This window comes from Sander lucioperca, chromosome 13 (assembly GCF_008315115.2).
Source record: "Sander lucioperca isolate FBNREF2018 chromosome 13, SLUC_FBN_1.2, whole genome shotgun sequence".
Taxonomy (NCBI): domain Eukaryota; kingdom Metazoa; phylum Chordata; class Actinopteri; order Perciformes; family Percidae; genus Sander; species Sander lucioperca.
This window is the reverse complement of record NC_050185.1, coordinates 13,875,778-13,896,877: the sequence shown is the minus strand read 5'-3', so window position 1 is coordinate 13,896,877 and position 21,100 is coordinate 13,875,778. Positions and strand designations below refer to the sequence as shown.

Genomic DNA, 21,100 nt, shown 5'->3' with positions numbered 1-21,100 from the left:
ATGGATACAAATGTTGAAACATTTAGTGGTACAGTATGAGTATATACAGTAGAATTTGCAGATTGCTTTTCTTTTTCCTGCAATTGCAAGTACAAGAAAAAGCCTGTACCTTGCCAAAAATAATATACAGTGCTTACCCTCATATTTGTAATATAAATAATGATTTGTTTTGCACAGTGGCATATGGTAGAACAAAGATATCTTGGTGAAAACTGTGGTGAACTAATAAAAAACATCTTTTTGTTTGGAGGAAAATGCATAATAAAAACACAAAATAATAAGAAACATAAACTGAATCTACAAATACAAGTATTTGTCTTTTATTTAGACAGTATGAAGGAAGGTGTTATTGCAGGCTTCAGTCTTAATCCACTAGTTCATTGTGTTGCAGGCACAGAGGTGTGAACATTTAATCTTATAACATTAATATGATAATTTACACATAAATTATGAAAATTGATTGAAAAATACTGTTTCCATGTAACTTACAGACACATTTCATATGTTTAGCGTTGAACCTAACATAAAAGACGAGCTGATAACGCCGATTAAGTGACGCCGTCATGTATGAATGGAGGAAAAATCAGACAATACATAACAGATTTTAACATCTACTATATTATAAACTGGTTAATAACAACTAACATGGTTCACATATAGTAGTCAGATATACTGTACATACAGTACGTGCATCAGTCATATCAAGCCCCAGTAGTTCAATGATAACAGTCACAGTTACATGATGAATATATTATATCTTTGCTTAGCAGCACAGAGTATTACCTATACTAGAAGATCTAACTTATACCTAAAGTATAAGTTAGATCTTTGTGTTATTGGGTGATGTGGGGATGACATTATCGGGTCTGTCACATGTATGTGATGTAGTTGTCAGGTATGAGGCCTGTTCTGCCGTTGTACGTCGCCTGAAGCCAACCTGGTTCCACAGACGGGTACACTGCAGACACAAGCAACTCAAGTCAGCAAGTCCTTTATGTATAAAACAATCATTTTTTTTTTTACCTTAGATAATGACTCACATAGGCATCCATAATCCAAACCCATACACAACCTCTAAGCAAATGTTAGACTTAATTGAGTTTGCTGCTGGTTGTGTTCGCATAGCGCAGATGTACAGTGATCTGTACACTCCCAAAATAAACAACCCACTTTAACAGTAAACTGCAAGTGTCCCACTGCTGCATCATTAACATAAAGACATGTTGAGCAGCCAAGCATCACTCAGACCTATACATTTATATTAAGTTCTAGCCTAGATCACGGTGTTTCTAAACATGATAATGATCTCACAAAGAAGAGTATTCATTTTAGTTCTGTTAAGCCTTAGAACAAGTCGATTAACATCTGTGTTATATTATTAGAAGCAGGTAAAAATGTTCCATCTAAGTAACTTAAGATTTTGAGAGAAACACTGACAGATAAAAAAAATCAATCACAATCATCTTGGGCACAGAGCCACGCTGCCTCTGAAAAAAAGCCTCGGGAAGGAACTTGTTTTGGGCAGTTAACCATAGTCCTCATATATCCACCGGAGATTAAAATGCCAACACAAAGAAAGTGGAAGGTAACAGACATCCGGCGGAAGTTCTGGAGGCACCGGCAGCAATCCCGGAAGTGAAACTTCGTGGATATAGACTACATGGAGAATGATCTTCAAATTACATTTGAAAAATAAATCAAAACACTCTTAAAAATGTGGCTTCTGAACAGCGAGTATCCCATTTACACCTGGTATTTAAATGCGTTCTACTTAAATACCAGGTGTAACTGCAGAGACCCATGTGTCAGATGTCAGATGTCACTATCCAGATAACGAAGCAGATACAGATCACATTAATATCAGGTGTAAATGGAGCCAAAGATCCCTCAGGCAAATGAAAACTGTAATCTTACCATTTGAGAACAGTGCCCCCTGTGGAAAACTGAGCTCATGGCTGTGCTCTGCCTCACAGGAGTAAAGAGCTTTTGCATCCCTAGTAGGAAAAATAGAATCAGTTAAAAAAGAGATTTAGGATTTAGAATTAAGGAGGATTATATATATATATAACAATATGTTTTGCTCGTATAGATTTCAGGCTTCAATGACTTGATATGAAGTACTGACAAGTAATAGCTTTCAAGACTAAAAAGGTGGATTCTCAAACAACCCTTAAAATCAACATACCTTCCTGAGGAACATATGTCTAATGCTGAGGAGAATACTGAACTCTCACGCTGCGGTAGTCTAGTTGACAATCTGAAACACACAATCACAAATGTTAGCTCTGAATACATTTCCTGAGATAATCTCCAGTTGTTACCATGAGAGTAAATCACTGTCACTAAAACAGCTAAACCATTTTCTTCTTAAATAATGCAGACAGGAGCCAATCAGAAACAAGTAATCATTCCTGGAATCAGACCAATTATAAACAACAGTTAAAAGTCGTGGAGAAAAAAAAAGGATCCCTTTGATGTTAAGCCAACAACCACAATTCACAGGGATTCCTGATTTGATTTGTATTGATTTTCATGTCAATTGAACTTATTTTGTATAATGTTTTGACATTTAACAGTTACAAATTTGACCTCTCCATACAGTGCAAGGTTTTATCAAAACGGCACGAGTGGAGCATACGGCTAGTGCTAGTTTTCTCCTGGGCTTAACTATGCATGAACTGAGATCTACGTGTATTTTCCTTCTCTGAGAGCACAGATCAAAGGCTAAAGCACAAGATAAATTGCCAATTGACTAGAGCACCTTTATGTCTGAGATATAAAATCAATTTTACAGACACTCACAATGATCCAGGCCTCTGGTAACCGTTGCTGGATGTGGCGGCTACAGAGTGTTTCACGGTCAGATCGGAGCCACAGCGGATGTGTGAAGGTTTACGTTTGTGTTTTGGCTCTTGTGGGTCCAGTGACATGAGACTCTGTACCGATCCATGACAGCTTTTGTAATCTGCGATAGAAACACAAGAGATTAGAACTGAACATAAAACAGGGAAGTGACTACAACTTTTCATTCTGTCATCCCACTTCAATCCTATAGAGATGTACACACCCTCAGAGATGTGTAGGGAAGTGAGAGAGGAAGATGTGGAAAGCTGGTAGGGGAATAATGAAGAGGAGGAGGAAGAGGAGGATGAAGCAGTCCTGTAAGGTTTTTTTTGCTGCTGAGAAGGAGAGGTAGAGTCCGTCACTCTGGTTTCTGTGACAGTGGAGGAGGTGCTGGATGCATGTCTTTGATCAACTGAGTAAGTGCTCTTCAGAGAGGAGACAGACGACAATCTCTGAACAGGTCGACCCTGCCTGAGGGAGGAGGCGCGCTCCACTGAAGAGTGCTGGATTGAGGCGGTGGACCTGGAGGCGATGGAAGGAGATCTTGACTCTTTTACAGACGATAAGGAGGCAGTCGAGTTTCCTTTGACAGACAGACTCCTCTCTGTGGAGAGTAAAGAGGACATAGAGGAGGACACAGAGGAAGTCTGCTGGGCCGGAGTGAGCTGGGAGGAAGTCCAGGAAGAGGAAGGCGTAAGGTGAGGGGAGGCAGTGCTGTCTGTCGGGTGTTTCCGATCGTTCCTGCTTGAGGAATTGTGGGACGGGGAGCAGGAGGAAGCCGCAGGAGCAGATGCCAGTGCTGTGGAAGATGGGCTGGGCTCAGCAGCAGGAGAGGACGGAGGAGAGGTCTGAGACAATCCGTTCTTCTCAGAGGAGTGTGAGGACAGAGACTCCTGGCTGCCCATCGGAGTCGTGCTGGGGCTGCTACTGAAGGTGTCACCTGGAGGGAGAAATGGAAACAAGACACATAATAAAAAGACTGAATAACAACATCAAGGTTAGTCTGTCCCACCTCAATTTTAATAGGCCATTAACTCATTTGTGTATATATTACAGTCAAGCAGTCATATCAGAGGGATTGTGAGATGATTACCTGAATTCTTCTACAAAAAAACTGTATTACTTTTTTTTACTATTCTCTAATCTTTTTTTTAGGAAATGTTGGATAGTTTTACATATTTGGGCCTTGAACAGTTATCTAAATTAAACCATCTGATGGGAAATCAGTCTTTGGTGGAACTGCTCTTTTTTTACAGACAGCTTTTTTGTAAAGTGTTACAAGCCAAAAAGCTTGGAAACCACTGGTTAAATCCTTAATAATGGGTTGTATTTCATAAGCTTATCATATATCTGACAAAAACATAATTTTTACTCCACATTTATGCAAGTAGTTTCTAGTTTCTCTGCAGAAGTACATTTTATATACAAAAGAAAGAAAAAGCTCATAAAGTACGATACATTGCTGTACTATAACTACCCAGCAGTAAACTACACTGTTGCATTTCCAAAAATACTCCTCATGTTAATACAGTAATACAATAATTTTATGAAAGAATTAGTACTTCTGGATCTTAAACCTTTTATATAAATAAAATATATGTATTAAATATGAAATATTTGAATGTGGGACTATTTTACATCTAGCTTTGTCCAGTTATAGTATTGTTAATTTTACCCGTTCATAGATTTTGAGCACTTTTTCCATCTCTGGTTGCAGATGATCATGAAGCGTCTGATAAAGCGCTACATCATCAAAGCCCAAGCAGACAAAGAGAGTGACGAGATCACTGAAGGTAAAATCAACACAATGAGGCTGAAACTGAACTTGTTTAAATTGTTATATTCAATTTGGAAATAAAGCTACTCTTGTCACATAGTATTTTTTCTCTGAATTTTTTATTTTCCATTTTGAAATTAAAACTTTACATTTATGCCTTTGCGTGTGTGTTTTTCTTCAGGTGAGCTAAAAGAGATTAAGCAGGACATCTCCAGTCTGCGATATGAGCTGCTGGAGGAGAAATCACAGAACTTAGAGACACTGGACGGACTGCTGAGGAGGATGGGAGAGATCAGCACACCTTCAGCAGCTTCAGTAGCACTACCAGTCGCCCCGACTTATATATAAAACTGCACAGCTCAAAGAGTTTAAAGTGCCTCTTCTGTATCATTGAAGGTAGATACGCTATGATAGTGACAAAACATAGGACTGTATGTATGTGAATATAAAATTAAAATGTAGCTTGCTGATTGCATGATTGTGTCGTTTTTATGTTTATATGGAAACAAAGTACAGTTGTAGGGAGCAGATATTTTAAAGAGAAGACAACATGACCATTTTGTTCTCCCTCACCTACCAAAAATACAACCATCACTATAGAAGAAAACAACATTTACACACATGGATGCAAATGTTGAAACATTTAGTGGTACAGTATGAGTATATACAGTAGAATTTGCAGATTGCTTTTCTTTTTCCTGCAATTGCAAGTACAAGAAAAAGCCTGTACTTTGCCAAAAATAATATACAGTGCTTACCCTCATATTTGTAATATAAATAATGATTTGTTTTGCACAGTGGTATATGGTAGAACAAAGATATCTTGGTGAAAACTGTTTAGCTTATCATATATCTGAAAATAAACTAACAGCTACAAGTGTCAAATCAATGTTGTGGAATAAAAAGGTATTCATGAGTAACAAGAGTAAAGGAGCTGTAAGCTGCAGAGAGACTCACTGTCGTTGTCTGCCAGGCAGAGAGCAGGAGGGTAAAGGCGGGCCTTCCTCTTTCCAGACGACAGACAGATGGCCTTGTTCCTCCGAGGAGTCGACCGAGAGGACGGAGCTTGAGGTAACGGCAGCGACAGGTCTGGGGCCTCACCAAAAATCTGGCAGGAACATACATGTCTGTTAGGTGTGTGTACTGTATGTTTATGCGTGTGTGTGCATGTATATGTGTGTGTGTATTTGTAAGCATACCTTGTGGTGGTTTTCAATGAGAATCTCCACCACGATGTTCTGAAACTTGATGTTCATCATGGCAGCCACCGTCTCCTCCTGCGACCTCAATAACGTGGGGCCGAAGATCATTCCGAGGTTGGACACAGTCATCATGTTCTGGTCACTGTGAGAGGACACCCTGCACACACGCACACACGCACACACACACACACACACGCACACACACACACACACACACACACACACACACACACACACACACACACACACACACAGGTGTGTTCCATGGTGTGAAGCCGACGTTCTTGTCTAATTGTCTAACAGAATATTGGAAATAGGAAGTAAATAAGAAATGAGTATTTGCATAAATCTAGAAAAAGATCACTGGTTATAACATGTTCTCAGTCGAAAGGACATTTTTTTAAGGCGCTGCACAATTAAAGCACAGTATTTTTAAATATGTACATACTTGAGAAGGTGGTTGGTCAAGACGTCCAACATGGCTCTGTTTTTTTCCGGTAGTTTGTATACAAGAGCATGAATCGCTCTCACTCTATACTTCTGGTCATCATACTCTGTGAAACAAGGAAAGAGCACAGAGAGATATGATTCACTGGTGACATAATGTGCATGACAAACAATGTATGAGGTAGCAAATTCAATCCAAACACTGTTGAAATAACCATTGTGTCTATCATACTCTGTCATTTTGAAAAAGCAGTAAAGGATCTTACTTGCAGCCTTGATGAATTCTTTATGCAGTCTGTAGGTCAGTACTGGTTCTGCCAGGCACCTGCAAACACATTAGAAATCATGAATTCATAATTCATGAGAAGTGTTACTCAAAAAAACTGCTCTGTTCTGTATTTCACCTGAAATAATTCTTTAGGCCGCTGGTTATAGTCTTGTTGTCCCAGGTGTCTGCATCCAGCTGCATGTCAAAGGGAGCTGTGGATGCTACAGGAAAGTAGATCATAAATGATTTATCTGTAGTTATGGATTTAAATGCACCTGCTACTCATTATGCTGGAATTTAGCTCCCCAATGCAGAAAAATACTATTATACAGAGAAAAGCGGGGCGTTTCTTACCAAACACACTCGTCATCAACCGCTGCACTTTGGAGTTGACTCCTCCAGTCCTGTACAGTCCCAGGGTGCTAAGACCTAAACACACAGACAGACATGTTTTAACACACTTGATAAATCAACAATGTCTAAAATAAATACTGATTAGAACTATTTTTCTCATATGAACATTTTAAGGAGTAGGAATACCTCTTGTTTCAACCAGCTCAATACACTTCTTAACAAAGTTGAAGCCTGCCTCATTGAGAAATGCTGTAAAAAACCGACACATTTTTACCGCAGTATCTGATACATTGCAAGACATATTAATATATGTTAATTAATAAAATCTTTTAAAATTAAATCAAAGAACAGTATAAATTAGGATACTTACTCTCCTCCTTTTTACTGAGCAAAGAAGGCAGAGTGTATATCTGAACAAAGACAGAAAAATAGTACGTGTTAGTATGATAAGTATAACATTTTAGACAATGATGTTACTTTATCATTGTTGTCGTTTATTTAATGGTGGATATATTCATACAGGTTCTTTTCCATCCATTGCCTCCATCCATAGCCGCCGGTTGGCCTCAGAGAGCGCTTGCAGGGTGATGACGCCATGTCTGCAGAGAAAGAGATCATTTTACCCGAGCACAATCCAATAGCAGCCATATCTTAATGTATTTATTCCACAGTTAGTCATGTGTTATGGAAACACATTTTCTCAGTTATCTTTCCCATCTCACCTCTCCACCACCTCGATGTCAAAGCAGAAGCGCTTGTCGATTGAATCCGTCTTCCTTCTGACACACGAGCGCAGCTTGAACATCTCAGGTGTTCCATTCACCACGCCGTTCTGTTAACAGAGAGATGTGTTTGCAAAATAGACTTGACATGTGGTATTAAAGTCTTGTAAGGACTCTTACTACTACTACTTTTAGGACCATTTTTTTTTTTTTGGAGATCAATTTTTTACTTTTGGTGTTTTGCATGCTTTAGCCCATCAACTTTATACTTCCTAATTTTCAATTTGCGTAAAAACACCATAAATATTTACTTACAAAAACTTGACACTAGCTTGTAGTAAGTAATCTATGTCTTTTTGTTTTTGTCGAAGTTGAATTAACAGCTATTTAACATGATACTGCAGTTAGTAGAGACTGTTTTGAAAGCTTTCTTGCTCTGGAATTCAAGTGCTTGTGGGAAGCTGCTACACAGAATTTTGTTTCGTGGTTAAAACTACATCACCATATGACAATAATGTAACTCAGAGTTATAGAGTATAATCTGATTTTCATAGTAGATTTAAATGCGTAATGATTTTTATTAAATGGGCTAAAACATTTAATGTGTGGTTATTCATCTGTGCTCCCAGCTCACCTGTCTGCTGGCTGGTCTGGCCTCTGTGTTGCTCATGGTAAACATCTGGGAGCCTTTTTCATAAGTACAGTAGTATCTGGTCCACACACTGCCCAATGGACCTATAATACATGACACACATTCATGCAGGTGCATTTGTGTATGAATGTGTTTTAACAGAGAGAGAGAGAGAGAGAGAGAAACTAAGAGAGGAGAAAATAAGATTTGTGTAGCTCACGTTTCTCCTGTATATACAGATATCCCTCCATGGTAAAGCAGCTCGGAGCTTTGAAGTCTTCTTCCGCAGACCGGATCCTCTTCATCAGCCTCTCAACCTCGGCACGTGTACTTTCAAAGTTATTGCGAGCCTTATCAACATACAAAAGAAACTGCACTGAAAGGAGGCTTGGGTCCATATTTATATGAAACAAACAAAATCTTTGAAAAAGTCAATCAGGGAATGGTTACTGAGTCCAGCTGAGTAAGTTACTAAAAGTCTTAGTTTTTTTGTAATTATATTCTTATCTGATTTGTTTATCCAAGCAGTACATTGATTTCTCATTTGCATTTAAAAAGTGCTTGCTTTTATAAAAAAAAAACATCTGAGACCCCAAACTTTGAAAGGACTCAAAGTGCCTGGTGAATGTTTGCAGTCTGAACCTAATGGACCGCAGATTAAGCTTCAGTTTAACGTTGACTCTTTCCAGAAATGTGTGAACGGCGATATAAAATCTGTGAGCCTGTACTAGACCAGGCCTTGTTCTACTGTGGCTGAAAATAGTTTACATTGTGTGTTTCAACATGCAAGGAGTATTAGGTGTGTAAGGTTACCGCTCTGGGACAGATGTTGCCAGATACATCAAAACTAACTATAAAATACTTTCTCTTAATGGCTAAAGAGGCAGGTAGACCAGATACAACAAGTGATATCAGGTCCACATTTGGTCTAGAGGCTTGCACACATACACACTTACATTCTGCAGGTTGAATTGAAGCTGCTGCTTGTAGGGTTCAAACTCACTGGCCAGCTCGTAGCCCTCATGGTAGAATGTAAACAAACCCTGCAGGAAGGCTAATAACTGAAGATCAGAGGGAGAAATCCGCAGGAAAAATGTTAGCTGGGGGGTTGGGAGTGTAGGCTATAATGAGAGGATTACAAAAGAATGATTGTCTGTCATCTGCGCAATCAATCAAAATGGCCTCTATTTGGCTTGCTGCCCTTATTTACTTTACAACAAAGAGTTTCCCTCTCTCCATGCAGGAAGTGCTTCTACAGCAACAGGAAGTGGGCTTTACTGATATCTATCATTAAAACGTTTTTATCAGGGGCCAAACAGTATGTGTAATGTGTTTTTCAGAACCTTACTTTTCTGTTTTTTTCATGATTATGTTAGTATGCACAGTCACAATTCTTATTGGCTTGGCTGCAATTATGACTTAATGTTTACTTCATTGTTTACATGTAGTACAAAATAGACTCATCAGTCAAATTTTCCTGTGATGAAAAATTGTCTCCTGGTCAGAGCTGTGAAGGCCCAGCAGTTCAGTTAAATTGTGCTAAAGTTGCATTTAAACATGATGTATGTATGTGAACTCACCGGCTCAACAAATTCAAACTTCTTTCTCTCTTGCACTTCTTGGATCTTAAAGACATACTGCAGCGATGCATCATAAAAAACCTGCCTGTCCTTACTCATCTGTGAATCAGCCTACAAGAAAAACAGAAACAACACCCATCCAGTACTTTTTCTTACCTAACACATGTGGGAGGAACTTGGTGTACATTTTTAGGAGTCTAATGATTTACCTCGTGTAGCTGTGATTCCTTCTTTTTGGAGGACAGGCTGAGGTGTTTCTCCAGAACAGAGTAGTACTTTTCTGTCTCCTTGTCAAACTGCTTTTTTTCCTCCTGAAGAAGACAAGGATGTCCGTAGAGAGGACAAATAAATACAAATAAAAGCAAACTTGGGAATTTTTACATCTGCTTATAAAGGTCTTTAAATTCACATATTTTGTTTACATAAAACAGAGAGAATGTCACACTCCAGTATATCTCCCTTTCTCCATTTATGTCATTTAAGTCTCAGTTTTTTTTAATACCAGTGCAATTACAATACCTCCTACTTCAAAGTCCAACTACCTAATTAGTAAATAAATAAACAACAAGACTAACAGTCTACAGCCATGTACTTATCTTAACGCTAAGATCAGCGTACTAACATACTCATAATGATAATGCTAACATGCTGATGTTAAGCGGGTATAGTGTTTGCTATGTTCACCACCTTAATTAAGCCTCCTTGCTTTCTAACATTTGCTAAGTAAGTATTGGAACCTTGAACATGTGTAGCAAATTCCATGGAAATCCATCTAATAATTATCAAGATAGTTTAGTCTGAATCACAAATGTCAAACTCATTGTCAAAAATTAAGGGATCCCAAAGTCAGTAAGATTTATCCTCTGGGGACCATGAATGTCTGTACCAAATGTAATGGCATCCACCCAATAGTTGTAAAGTTATTCCAGTCTAGCCCACAATCATGGTCCGACCAACTGACCATCAGACCGACAGACTGGCATTGCCCTCCAGAGAGCATTGCGGAAAATACCAAAATGCCACAAATCAATGAGGCCACAGTGAGGTTGCTACAGAGACACCATTAATAATCTAAATGAAGAGACACTGCCAAAATATTTGGGACAACAGCTATTTTCCAGAACAGCTGCAGCTGCAAACTCCACATGTCCAACCACTCTTTCTTGCTCAACAACATCAGTGTGAGGATGTGCTGGTCACACACTCTTGCCACATTCTACAGGCTGAGGAGTCACTTCGATCAACACCCAGAAATGAGCTGTGATTTCACTTTCAGGGTTAGTCATAGCTGTGACAAGTTCTATTTTTTGAAACCCTGACTACTGAATGCCACTGCTATCTTTTATTTTGCAGACAGCTGCTGAAACCAGACACCAGACTCACTTTTTGTTTATACTGCCTCAGTGAGTTCAACTGTCTCTCTGTCTGTGACGCGCTCCCTGTCTTCTCTCACAGCGTCCGTTCCCATGACCTTCTTGCTGACACTTGACTGTAATCCATCGTTTATCAGAACAAATTGGATTCTCTGACCGCTGACTGGGAGACTGACTGGAACTAGACCAAAGCAGGATGATCTGTCTGATCACCACCTACAGTGTTAGATAATTAACGCATACAGACATCAAGTATTGGCCTTGTTAAAACCTCAGCAGTTTGATGTTTTAAATATTACTTTTGAGTCAAAGCAAAAAAGGTTACTGGTTCAGTGTTACTTTGTGTTAATAATCTAATCATTTCGTGTTAAGCTGTGATTCTAACAACTGCAGATGTACCTTAACAGCTCCAATCTGCTCCTTACGAAACCTCTCGAGCGGTGAGATCAACACGTCATCTGCGTTCTGGATCTGAGAGAGGAAAAACACACAACAGTTAGCTCAGTGTTTCATAACAGTAAATACTAAGACAGACAACAACTCAGTCATTGTTCCATTAAGGCTACAGTAGTAGCTTCAGTTTCTTTTACTTAAAGGACAATTCCGGCGTAAAATGAACCTAGGGGTTAATAACATATGTGTACCGAGTCGAACGTTCTCTGGGATATGTTTTCAGGCTAATCGAATGCGTCTCTAGTTTTAAACAACCTACCGCAAAACCGGTGGTTACCTGCTAACGCTAGCTTTCGGGGCACTTGGTAAATCACTATTTTATACCACTAACAAGGCTCAAAATAGCACCACACTTAAACGGTAGCATAATGAGGATCCCTACATGCAAACCGAAGCATTGAGAACTTTGTAAGTGTACAGACAGTTTATTAAAAAGATAGATTATAAAAGACAGTAGCGTTCGTGTTTACATTCGGGCGCCATCTTGGAAAACAGTCATGAGCAGTCGAATCACGAACGCTGTGTTTGAGCTATGTTACTGGTTACTGTTTGCATGGCGACAAATTTCTTTACATTTCTGCTACATTTTAGAGTAGATGTTGACATTAAACACTGACAAAGAGGTAAAATCCAATCCTTCATCTAGAATCTCCTGCATTCAGGGGATTTCAAAATGTTTCAAATGATGTTAATCTATCGCCAACTTCACTAATTTGTTGTTTGTGAATATTTGTGCTAGGTAAAAGGATTCAAACTAAAACAGCCAATTTCAAGAATTAAATATCTCTCAATTGATATATTGTACCTGTGGTTTATTTATTTCCTATTTACATACCAAAAATATCATAGTAACACCCACAGACTGTACATAAAGATATATATTTTTTAGTTTTATATACAGACTATGGTAACAACCTATACAAACCTCAGTTAGAGTCACTTTATGACCAAGTCAAGGACCTGCTTAATTATTATCCAACATTATGAGCATAATCATTGAGCTTTTTTGGACTTTGCTCATGGTTGTTATCCAAGTCACAAAATAAGAGTTTATATTAGGGTGACCAGATTTCCCAGATCTAAAACCGGGACACTTTGCGCGTGACCGTAGTGCTCGTGCACGCACACGCTTTTTAACGTGAACATGTGCCAGCCCAGGTCATATTTTTCAGAGAAAATTGAGTCCTGCTTCCATATAAATTGTCTTTTCAGGAAACCATGACCTGTAGTAAGTAGCAGTGAGTGATTGGGAAGTAGCCTACTACAGCAATCAGAATGAGAGAATTAGATTTTTATTTCATATTTTCCAGAAATAATAATAACTGAACTGTATGTATTGGAAAGTAATGCAATCATCATGAAAACAAATTATTAATGAATAGTTTTTCAAAAAAACGTGTTGCATCCCTACTGTCATTGCTGATCTACCAAAACGGTAATTTGTCGACGGACAGAACCTAGCGACAGAACAGATGATGAAGTGCTATAGCTTAAATGTCGGAAACAAATCTCTAGTTTTCTCTTGATACTCAGTAATAATGTCAACTTTCTTTGACCCTGATCGCGTCATTGACCTGAATTGCGTTGTCGATCTCGAACGAAGGGGAAGTTAAAATTGAATATCAACTGAATATCAAACGTCCAGCCAACTTCACCGCGCTTAAAACGAGACAGATAAGAAGAGGCATTGCAACAATGTTTACAAATATACATTGTAACGTTGGCTGCACGGATTATTCAGACGCAGACCGCTACGATTGACTGACACACACACACACACACACACACACACACACACACACACACACACACACACATTTTTGTTGGGTTTAGTTAATGATCGGGCTATAATAAGATCATGTCGGCTATGTAATCGCTGACGACCGGGACAATTTCATAGTGGTTAGTGTAAACCGGGACATTTTAGCGTCCCGAGAGGCTTTTGTCGGGACTCGGGACAAGCAACTCAAAATTTTGACTCTCCCGGTCAAATCGGGACTGTCCAGGTCAAACCGGGACGTCTGGTCACCCTAGTTTATAGCCATGCTAATGGCTCAGTTAGGCTGCATTTAGGCACAATGTGGTGCTTTGAGCTAAATGCTAACATTAGCCTGCTAACATGCTCACAATGGCACAATAGTTTACAGCTAACATGCTAATGCAAAGCAGGTATAATGTTTACCATGTTCACATCTTATTAATGTGTTAGCATGCTAACATTTGCTAATTAGCACTAAACACAAACTACAGCGGAGGCTGATGGAATATCATCATTTGAGCAAATATTTACTCAAAACCCTTCAAACCTAAAATAATCAATCATGATACAAATCTGGTAATATTTTTGTGGCTGGTCTTACAGTATGTATGAGAAACTTGCTGTTGGTGTTGAGACTTGAGTCAAGCAGTAAGGAAGGCTACAGGGCAGTTATCAGAGCTCTACAAGGTCTCGACCCTATTTAGTCATGAGTCTAAATAATGCAAGTCTCAGTCACGTCTTGCTTTGTTCTGTCTAGCTGATTTAAGAATTAGACTCTAAATAGCTTCCCAGCCCTGCACCATGACTTTACTTTCACTTCACTTAGGTTTAGTACCACGCCAGTACCCAAAGAAAAGTCTCCTTTCTTTGTATGCTCTTTTTTCATCACATTACAATATGCAGGATGAAACTTAACACTAAGAGACTGAAGGGCATTGTCAAATCATAATAATAGTCCTTTCAGGTTAAAAAGGTAGGTATTTCAGAGGAACCCATTTGCTGAAATTGCCCTTTAACTCAATAATGACGGTATTAGTGGAGGTTCAGACCTATTTTCAGCGTTGCAGTGGTGCAGTGGAAAATCATACAATTAAAACACACACACACACACACACACACACACACACACACACACACACACACACACACACACACACTCACACACACAGAAAGAAAGAAAGAGAGAGCAGACACACACACTAACACAAACACACACACACACACACACACACACACAGACACACGCACACACACACACACACACACACACACACACACACACACACACACACACACACACACAACGCTTTTATGGACTTTCCCAGGCAGTCAGGCCTCTGCTCACAGTCTCACAGGGGAATTGGCAGAATAGGTTCCACATGGTTCCTCTGTAACCAGACCATGCACACAGCCACAAAGCCACACCCACACACACACACACACACACACACACACACACACACACACCCACACCCACACCCCCCCACACACACACACACACACAGCTATGCATAAGGTAGCGTACTATGCACATACATTGACATGCGCAGAGGTTTGCCTGCACACGGATTGTGACAAACTCCAATCACTCCCACATAAAGGCTGATGGAGGGTCTGTAAGTCAAAGACGTTTTTCCGAATCGCCATGGAGCACACACTACCGCTGGCACAAAGATCACAACAAATGTGTCAATCAGACATGTGGCAAAACCAGATCAGACAGTGAATGTGCCTGACAAAGACTGTAACTTCCAAACTGAAATCCTGGAAACTACAGACTTTGATAATAACAATTTGGTTTAGATGGGCTTTTGGTCTAACGGTGTATTCAGATCAGAGCAAGATGTTTGGAACAGAGAACTGCTTCTGTATAATTTCTTTCTAAAGCCCTTCAGATGTTTTTGGTTTATATTCCTGATAGAATCAATATAAATCACAACCATTTTATTGATGTTGATTAAATAGAGAAGGATGGTGTACAGAGACAAATAAAGTTAGACAGTTTTTTTAAATAGACATAAATACCTACAGAAAACGTTTGCTAAATCTCAATAATTAATAAGAACAAAGTTTTACATTGTGTAAAATACAATGCAACTCATACATAGAGTTAGTTGATCTATTTACGATACCACTAGCCCTCAATTTAAAATGGAAGGTCCCAAACATCAGAATGTCCTCAATTTTCTATTCCCTCTCTCTTTCACATACGCACAAAGACACAAAGACACGTTTTCTTACCAGTCGTTTTCTCTCCTCTTCAACTGTGCTCAAGAGCTGAGAGAACTCCTTTAAGGACTGAGCTGCAAAATAAATTTGACATTTTTATATTTGATATATTTTGCCATCTCAACATCTTGTTTTCTAGATCAGTGGTTCCCAACCTTTTTTCCTTGGCGCCCCCCCTACTTATGTCTAAGAAAAGCTGAGCCCCCCCTCCGAAACCGAAGTTGAGGTAACTTTCCCTTACTTTCTTTTTTGATACAGAGGAGTTATCAGCACTTTTATGTTTCTCTGCCATGTTTCGTTCATAAAATAGTGATGCCGTGGCGGCAGGAAAAACGAGGATGATAGCAGCTAGCAGCTGACTTGATGACAGCAAGGTCCCAGGTTAAGAGGTCCCGGAGGTTTGGCCTACTAAGTAGCCTGCCTACGCCTACTGCGTTTAAGCGAGAACAAAAATATATAGTTTTTATACAGACTTTTGTATACATTATATATTCTAGTGTATTATCATAATTTCTTTAACATTTTAACAATATTTTTTTTTACCTCAACCTCAAACCAGATAAAGACTCGCGCCCCCCCTGTGATCTTTGCCGCCCCCCTTAGGGGTCCCCGGACCCCAGGTTGGGAACCACTGTTCTAGATCATTGGTGACGTTTTCATCTTACCTATACTGATCTCATCATCAGTCTCAGCGTCTCCAATACATTCAAACTGAAACTCCTGCAGAGACTGAGAGAACCTTTGAACAGCAAGAGAAAGACCTGAAAAAAACAGAAAGAAGATCTTTTAGTCATTTAAAGCTGGCTATTTCCACATTATGCACAATAATGCTCCTGGCATGAGCATGCTGCCATCATTGGTCCAACACAATGTAAAGCTCCAATTCCCCTACAGGCTACAAGCAGCAGCACTTATGCCCTCCTGTAATAAACTATTAATGTATTTCCTACGAGCCTCTCGCATATCATCCACTGCCAAGATATGAGGTGTCAAAGTTGGATATAACAAACGGCCACACCCTGCAACAAAGTACTCCACAGCCATAGTGTTTACGTGTCCAAACAACACGCCAACAATTAAGTTTTATACCACGGTTTATTCTTTGAGGTGCATGAACACTTGGCACCACAAGGCTGCATTCTCTCACTCACACACTTATAACACTGGTTTGCATGCCAGCCGCTGTAAGGCACTATTTCAATTACACCATTGCATTATACACTGACAATAAAACCATTAACATGTCATTTAGTTGCAGTTCATAGCAGATTCCTGTTTGGAGATCAGGAAAAAGAACGGTGGTAAAGTCATTGACTATAAAACTAGGGTAAAGTTCAATGCATGAAACACAAAAGTACTGTAAACAGCTTTATCATATGCTGGAAACGTTTCCATATTGTTATCTAAAAGCTATGCTGGAAACTTAACTTAAGTTGTTTCCATATTGTTATCTAAAAGCACAAGATGTGGACCAAAGTATTATTAATGTCTTCTGATTAGGGCTGGGCGATATGGAGAAAATCAAATATCACGATATTTTTGACCAAATACCTCAATATTGATACCGCAACGATATTGTAGTGTTAACTATTGGTGCTTTCACAAAATATTTACACAATGATATTTTTGATAAATAATCATCAGCAATGTGGATATAATGACTAAGTGGGTAAAGGCAAATAATAGAACAGTTACAACAGTCTGGTAAGTTCAGAAAATGACATCACTGTACTGTAATGCAGCCTTTAAAACCAGGAAAAGACAACACTTATGTCATATTACGATATTCAAAATCTAAGACAATATCTAGTCTAATATCACGATATCGATATAGTATCAATATATTGCCCAGCTCTACTTCTGATTATGTAAAAGGTATGTTTACATCATAGCTGTTTGAGGAAAAAGTAGGGCTGTAATTTTAAATATTCATCGGCAGAAAGACAGAAAAGTTTATTTGCCATAAGTAAGTCAAGCACTTCAATTATTCATGGAAATACACCTGACATTTATTGGGTAAAAAATAATTGGTCCCTTAATTCTTAATATATAAAATGTGTTCAAATATTTTACGTACAGCAGTCTACCTACTGCCAAGCCATAAAACTCTTTTCCCCGCTGAGTGTGAGATAACACTGTCATTACCTCATTTATTTCATTACTGCACTAAGCACAAATTGCACACTCATGTTTACTTAGATTACATATTTTTCTATATATTTCATTCTATGTATGCTGGTTGTACATTTGTATTCTCTACTTGTATATGTTGTACATTGTTTTGTCATTGTTTTTTAAGTCTGAGTAGGTGTTCTTGTATTTTTACTTTATTATTATTTCTTGTTATTCTGTGTGGATGTTGTGCTTCTTATACCTGTTGCTGTAACACAGTAATTTCCCAGTTTGGGATCAATATAGTACATCTATATAACTATCTATCTATCTATCTATCTATCTATCTATCTATCTATCCAATTTGCTGCACTAAAAACACTGATGTGAGATGAATACAATGAAAACTACAAGATTTTCAAAAGGCTTTACAGTCAGTAACGGTAATAAATGTCAGCATATCACGAATAGCAACAGCATTGTATCCTGTTAATATCATATTGTGGTGGCTCTGGTGTTTGATTTGCCAGTGTGCTGTACACTAAGACATGCCAAAAAACCTGCATGCAGCTACAAAGCGTAGGTGTGTCTGAGCTTAAACTGGAGATGATCAAAAGAAGCTACAAACAAATGGGAGGTGCCTGCTTTTTGAAAGTCTTCATTAGCTGATTATATGAATATGACAGCCACCATTAAACTGTGCAACAGTTATAGATGGAACCAAACTAACTAATACTAATCAGCAGATCAAGACAGGGACTCAAGATCAGGTAATAAGCAGCATCCTCTTTAAGGGCCTCATCATGTCAGTTGACACTAGGGCTGAAAACCATTAGTCAATTAATGAATCAGTTGATGTAAAAAAAGGAATCGTCAACAATGTTTAAGATTGGTTTACAATTAAGTCATTTATAAATAAAAAATGCTTAACATATGCTGTTTCATGCCTCTCAAAATGTGAGCTGTTAATAATATAATAATAATTGTATTGACTATGTTAGGGTTTTGTACTATTAGTCAGACAAAACAAGCAATCAAACCTTAGAGGCCAAGGTGACATATGGGCATTTTTCACTATTTTCTGAATGTTTTTAGACAAAATTATGAATTGATTACGCACAAAATAACCTACAGATGAATTGATAATGAAAATGCCTGTGAGTTGCAGGCCTGGTGGATAGTGTGCTTTAATACATTTTAAATAAACAAGCACAAACCAGTTGACACAATAAATATGCAGGTTTTGGGGTCCCCGAAAGGCCATGGATAATACAATAATGAAAAGCTATGATGATGGTCAAGCAAATAGAAACATTCATTCTTAATTTGACTCATCTCTAGGTTAAAACTGTATCTTCAAATCGCAAAAAGGATAAAAAACCAGTCAGGGAAATGTAAGTAGGCTATAACCTATAATGTTAAGATAAGTAAAAGATAGGGGTGTGCAAAAAAAACAATTAATATTCGAATCGCGATTCAAGCTCTACTGATTCAAAATCGATTCATAGAATTCCAAAAATCGATATATTGTTTTTTAAATAATTGTATGTCTACTGCAATCACATGGGAAAAGTAAGTAAGTAATTTACATACTGTGAATCGTTTTTTAATCGAAAATCGATTTTCAATGAAATCGAGAGCCTAAAAATCGACATTGAATCAAATCTTGACATTTTCTGAATCGTGCACCCCTAGAAAAACATCTACTCTTGTATTACGATTTTGACTCTATATCCTATACATAACACTGTAACTAACTACCTATCTTATTGTGCTGGTCATACCACCCAATCACAATTCAATGTATTAAGTTATTAAAGTCTAATGTAGGCTAAACCTCTTTATTTGCACTGTATGCGCTAAACTCACTACACTGGCGCTGTTTGAATCTTGATGGCCTTGGTTGGGTTGCCCGGTTATCAGGCAGCAGACCGTGCAACTGGTTGAGGACTAACATTAACCAACAGTAAATTAACACGCACTTACTTTTACCCGAAAACCAGTTATTAAAGAACTTACTTCTGAGGGCAGATACGAGCATGTTTCCATCTTTGATGAGGTCTTTTATAAACCTGTTGGTGCGCTCCAGCTCTATCTCATGGCAGTGCAGTCGCTCTCTGAACTCCGGACTGTCCAGAAAAGAATCACTAAACTCCAGCGTCGGCAGACCCATCGATAAATTAATGCACACAGCTAATTGTTAGATAACTAGCTAAAGTAAGACACGTCTCCTCGGTGCGATTTAACAGAGAAAACAGTGTTTCAATGGGCTCGGAGAAAATTGGTCAGAAGTTTCTTCCAGCTCCTTTTTTTCATGCCTTTCTTACTTTTTTCCCCTCAGAACTTCCGGACACTGAAACACACCAGAGTCCCTGACAGAGAGAGTTTGGCTGAGCTACACGACGAGCTCTACTGCTGCTTCTCTCGCCTTTTAAAATCAATATGTTCAGATACAACGTCGCTTTGACTTCTTTATGGTCTTTGAGTCGATACAGAAAAGACCACCAGTTGCGGAATCAAAGCAGTAGAGCTTACTTTTGGACGTATGGAAGCGGTCGGCAAAGACTGTGTTGCTAACTCCGTCTACATACGGCTCTAACTGAAGGCTTGTTACTATGGGAACGGGAGACTCCTGCTGGCGCATGCTGAAATCAGTGCAAAATTTGCGAGATTCATCATAACAATAATACAGTAATCTGTACTGCATCCATATATAATAACAATATTTATAATATGTATCATTAATTATAATAATAGCAACATCAATAATTAAATGTTTTGGTACTTTTGAAATTTCTTTGGATGGCAGTTAGCCTAGTTCAAGTTGAAGATATTAAATTGAAATTAAGTCGCACATGAAGTTGAGGCAGCTGGTAGAGGTTGAAGTGGCAGTACTGAAAGAAGCCTAAATGGCAGCTCAAAGAAAAGTACTGAAAAGAGTTGAAGTTTTAATTAAGTGAGGAATCAGTTGTAGTGCAAGAACTGAAATACTGAACTGTCGGTCGAATATTGAGTGATAAAAGAAACGTGTCAGGTTCAGTAGAAGTGAAATACTGAAAGATGATGTCAGTTGAATTTGACTGAAGTGTAGGCACTGAAAACAACTGATGCATCTCTTGAAGTGTATAAGTTCTATGGGAGTTTAAATTATGACCAACTGACAATTCAGTCATCTTAAAGTAGAAATATGACATTTTTTAATAGAAGCACATATCACCTAAAGAAGCAGAACATTTTGACGTTTTGATGAAGTTTCTATTAGAAAGTAGAAGTTAAAGCGTGTCAAAAAAATGTCTGAGATGAATAATAAATATAGGAGATACAAAAGATTCTATGATGTGCTATTCAA

The 21,100-nt window shown here is 38.5% G+C and overlaps 2 protein-coding genes across 2 annotated transcripts; one reads left to right on the top strand and one right to left on the bottom strand.

Annotated features, from left to right (window-relative positions):
* Nucleotides 1-292: 292 nt before the first annotated feature.
* On the bottom strand, nucleotides 293-20,354 carry arhgap42a (Rho GTPase activating protein 42a). The gene is made up of 24 exons (XM_031320097.2): nucleotides 19,771-20,354; nucleotides 16,305-16,400; nucleotides 15,652-15,713; nucleotides 11,598-11,669; nucleotides 10,035-10,136; nucleotides 9,826-9,936; nucleotides 9,202-9,306; nucleotides 8,466-8,595; nucleotides 8,249-8,349; nucleotides 7,615-7,724; nucleotides 7,413-7,491; nucleotides 7,263-7,302; nucleotides 7,079-7,141; nucleotides 6,893-6,967; nucleotides 6,675-6,759; nucleotides 6,537-6,595; nucleotides 6,272-6,377; nucleotides 5,821-5,980; nucleotides 5,579-5,729; nucleotides 3,068-3,784; nucleotides 2,803-2,965; nucleotides 2,186-2,257; nucleotides 1,915-1,994; nucleotides 293-958 (listed from the first exon to the last, which is right to left on the bottom strand). The coding sequence occupies exons 1-24, from the start codon at nucleotides 19,922-19,924 to the stop codon at nucleotides 870-872; spliced, it is 2,982 nt and encodes a 993-aa protein (XP_031175957.1). The 5' UTR covers nucleotides 19,925-20,354; the 3' UTR covers nucleotides 293-869.
* Nucleotides 3,753-5,096, top strand: LOC116064819 (short transient receptor potential channel 6-like). The gene is made up of 3 exons (XM_031320100.1): nucleotides 3,753-3,841; nucleotides 4,562-4,637; nucleotides 4,803-5,096. Exons 1-3 carry the CDS (start codon nucleotides 3,797-3,799, stop codon nucleotides 4,967-4,969), a joined length of 288 nt encoding a protein of 95 aa, XP_031175960.1. The 5' UTR covers nucleotides 3,753-3,796; the 3' UTR covers nucleotides 4,970-5,096.
* Nucleotides 20,355-21,100: the final 746 nt, after the last annotated feature.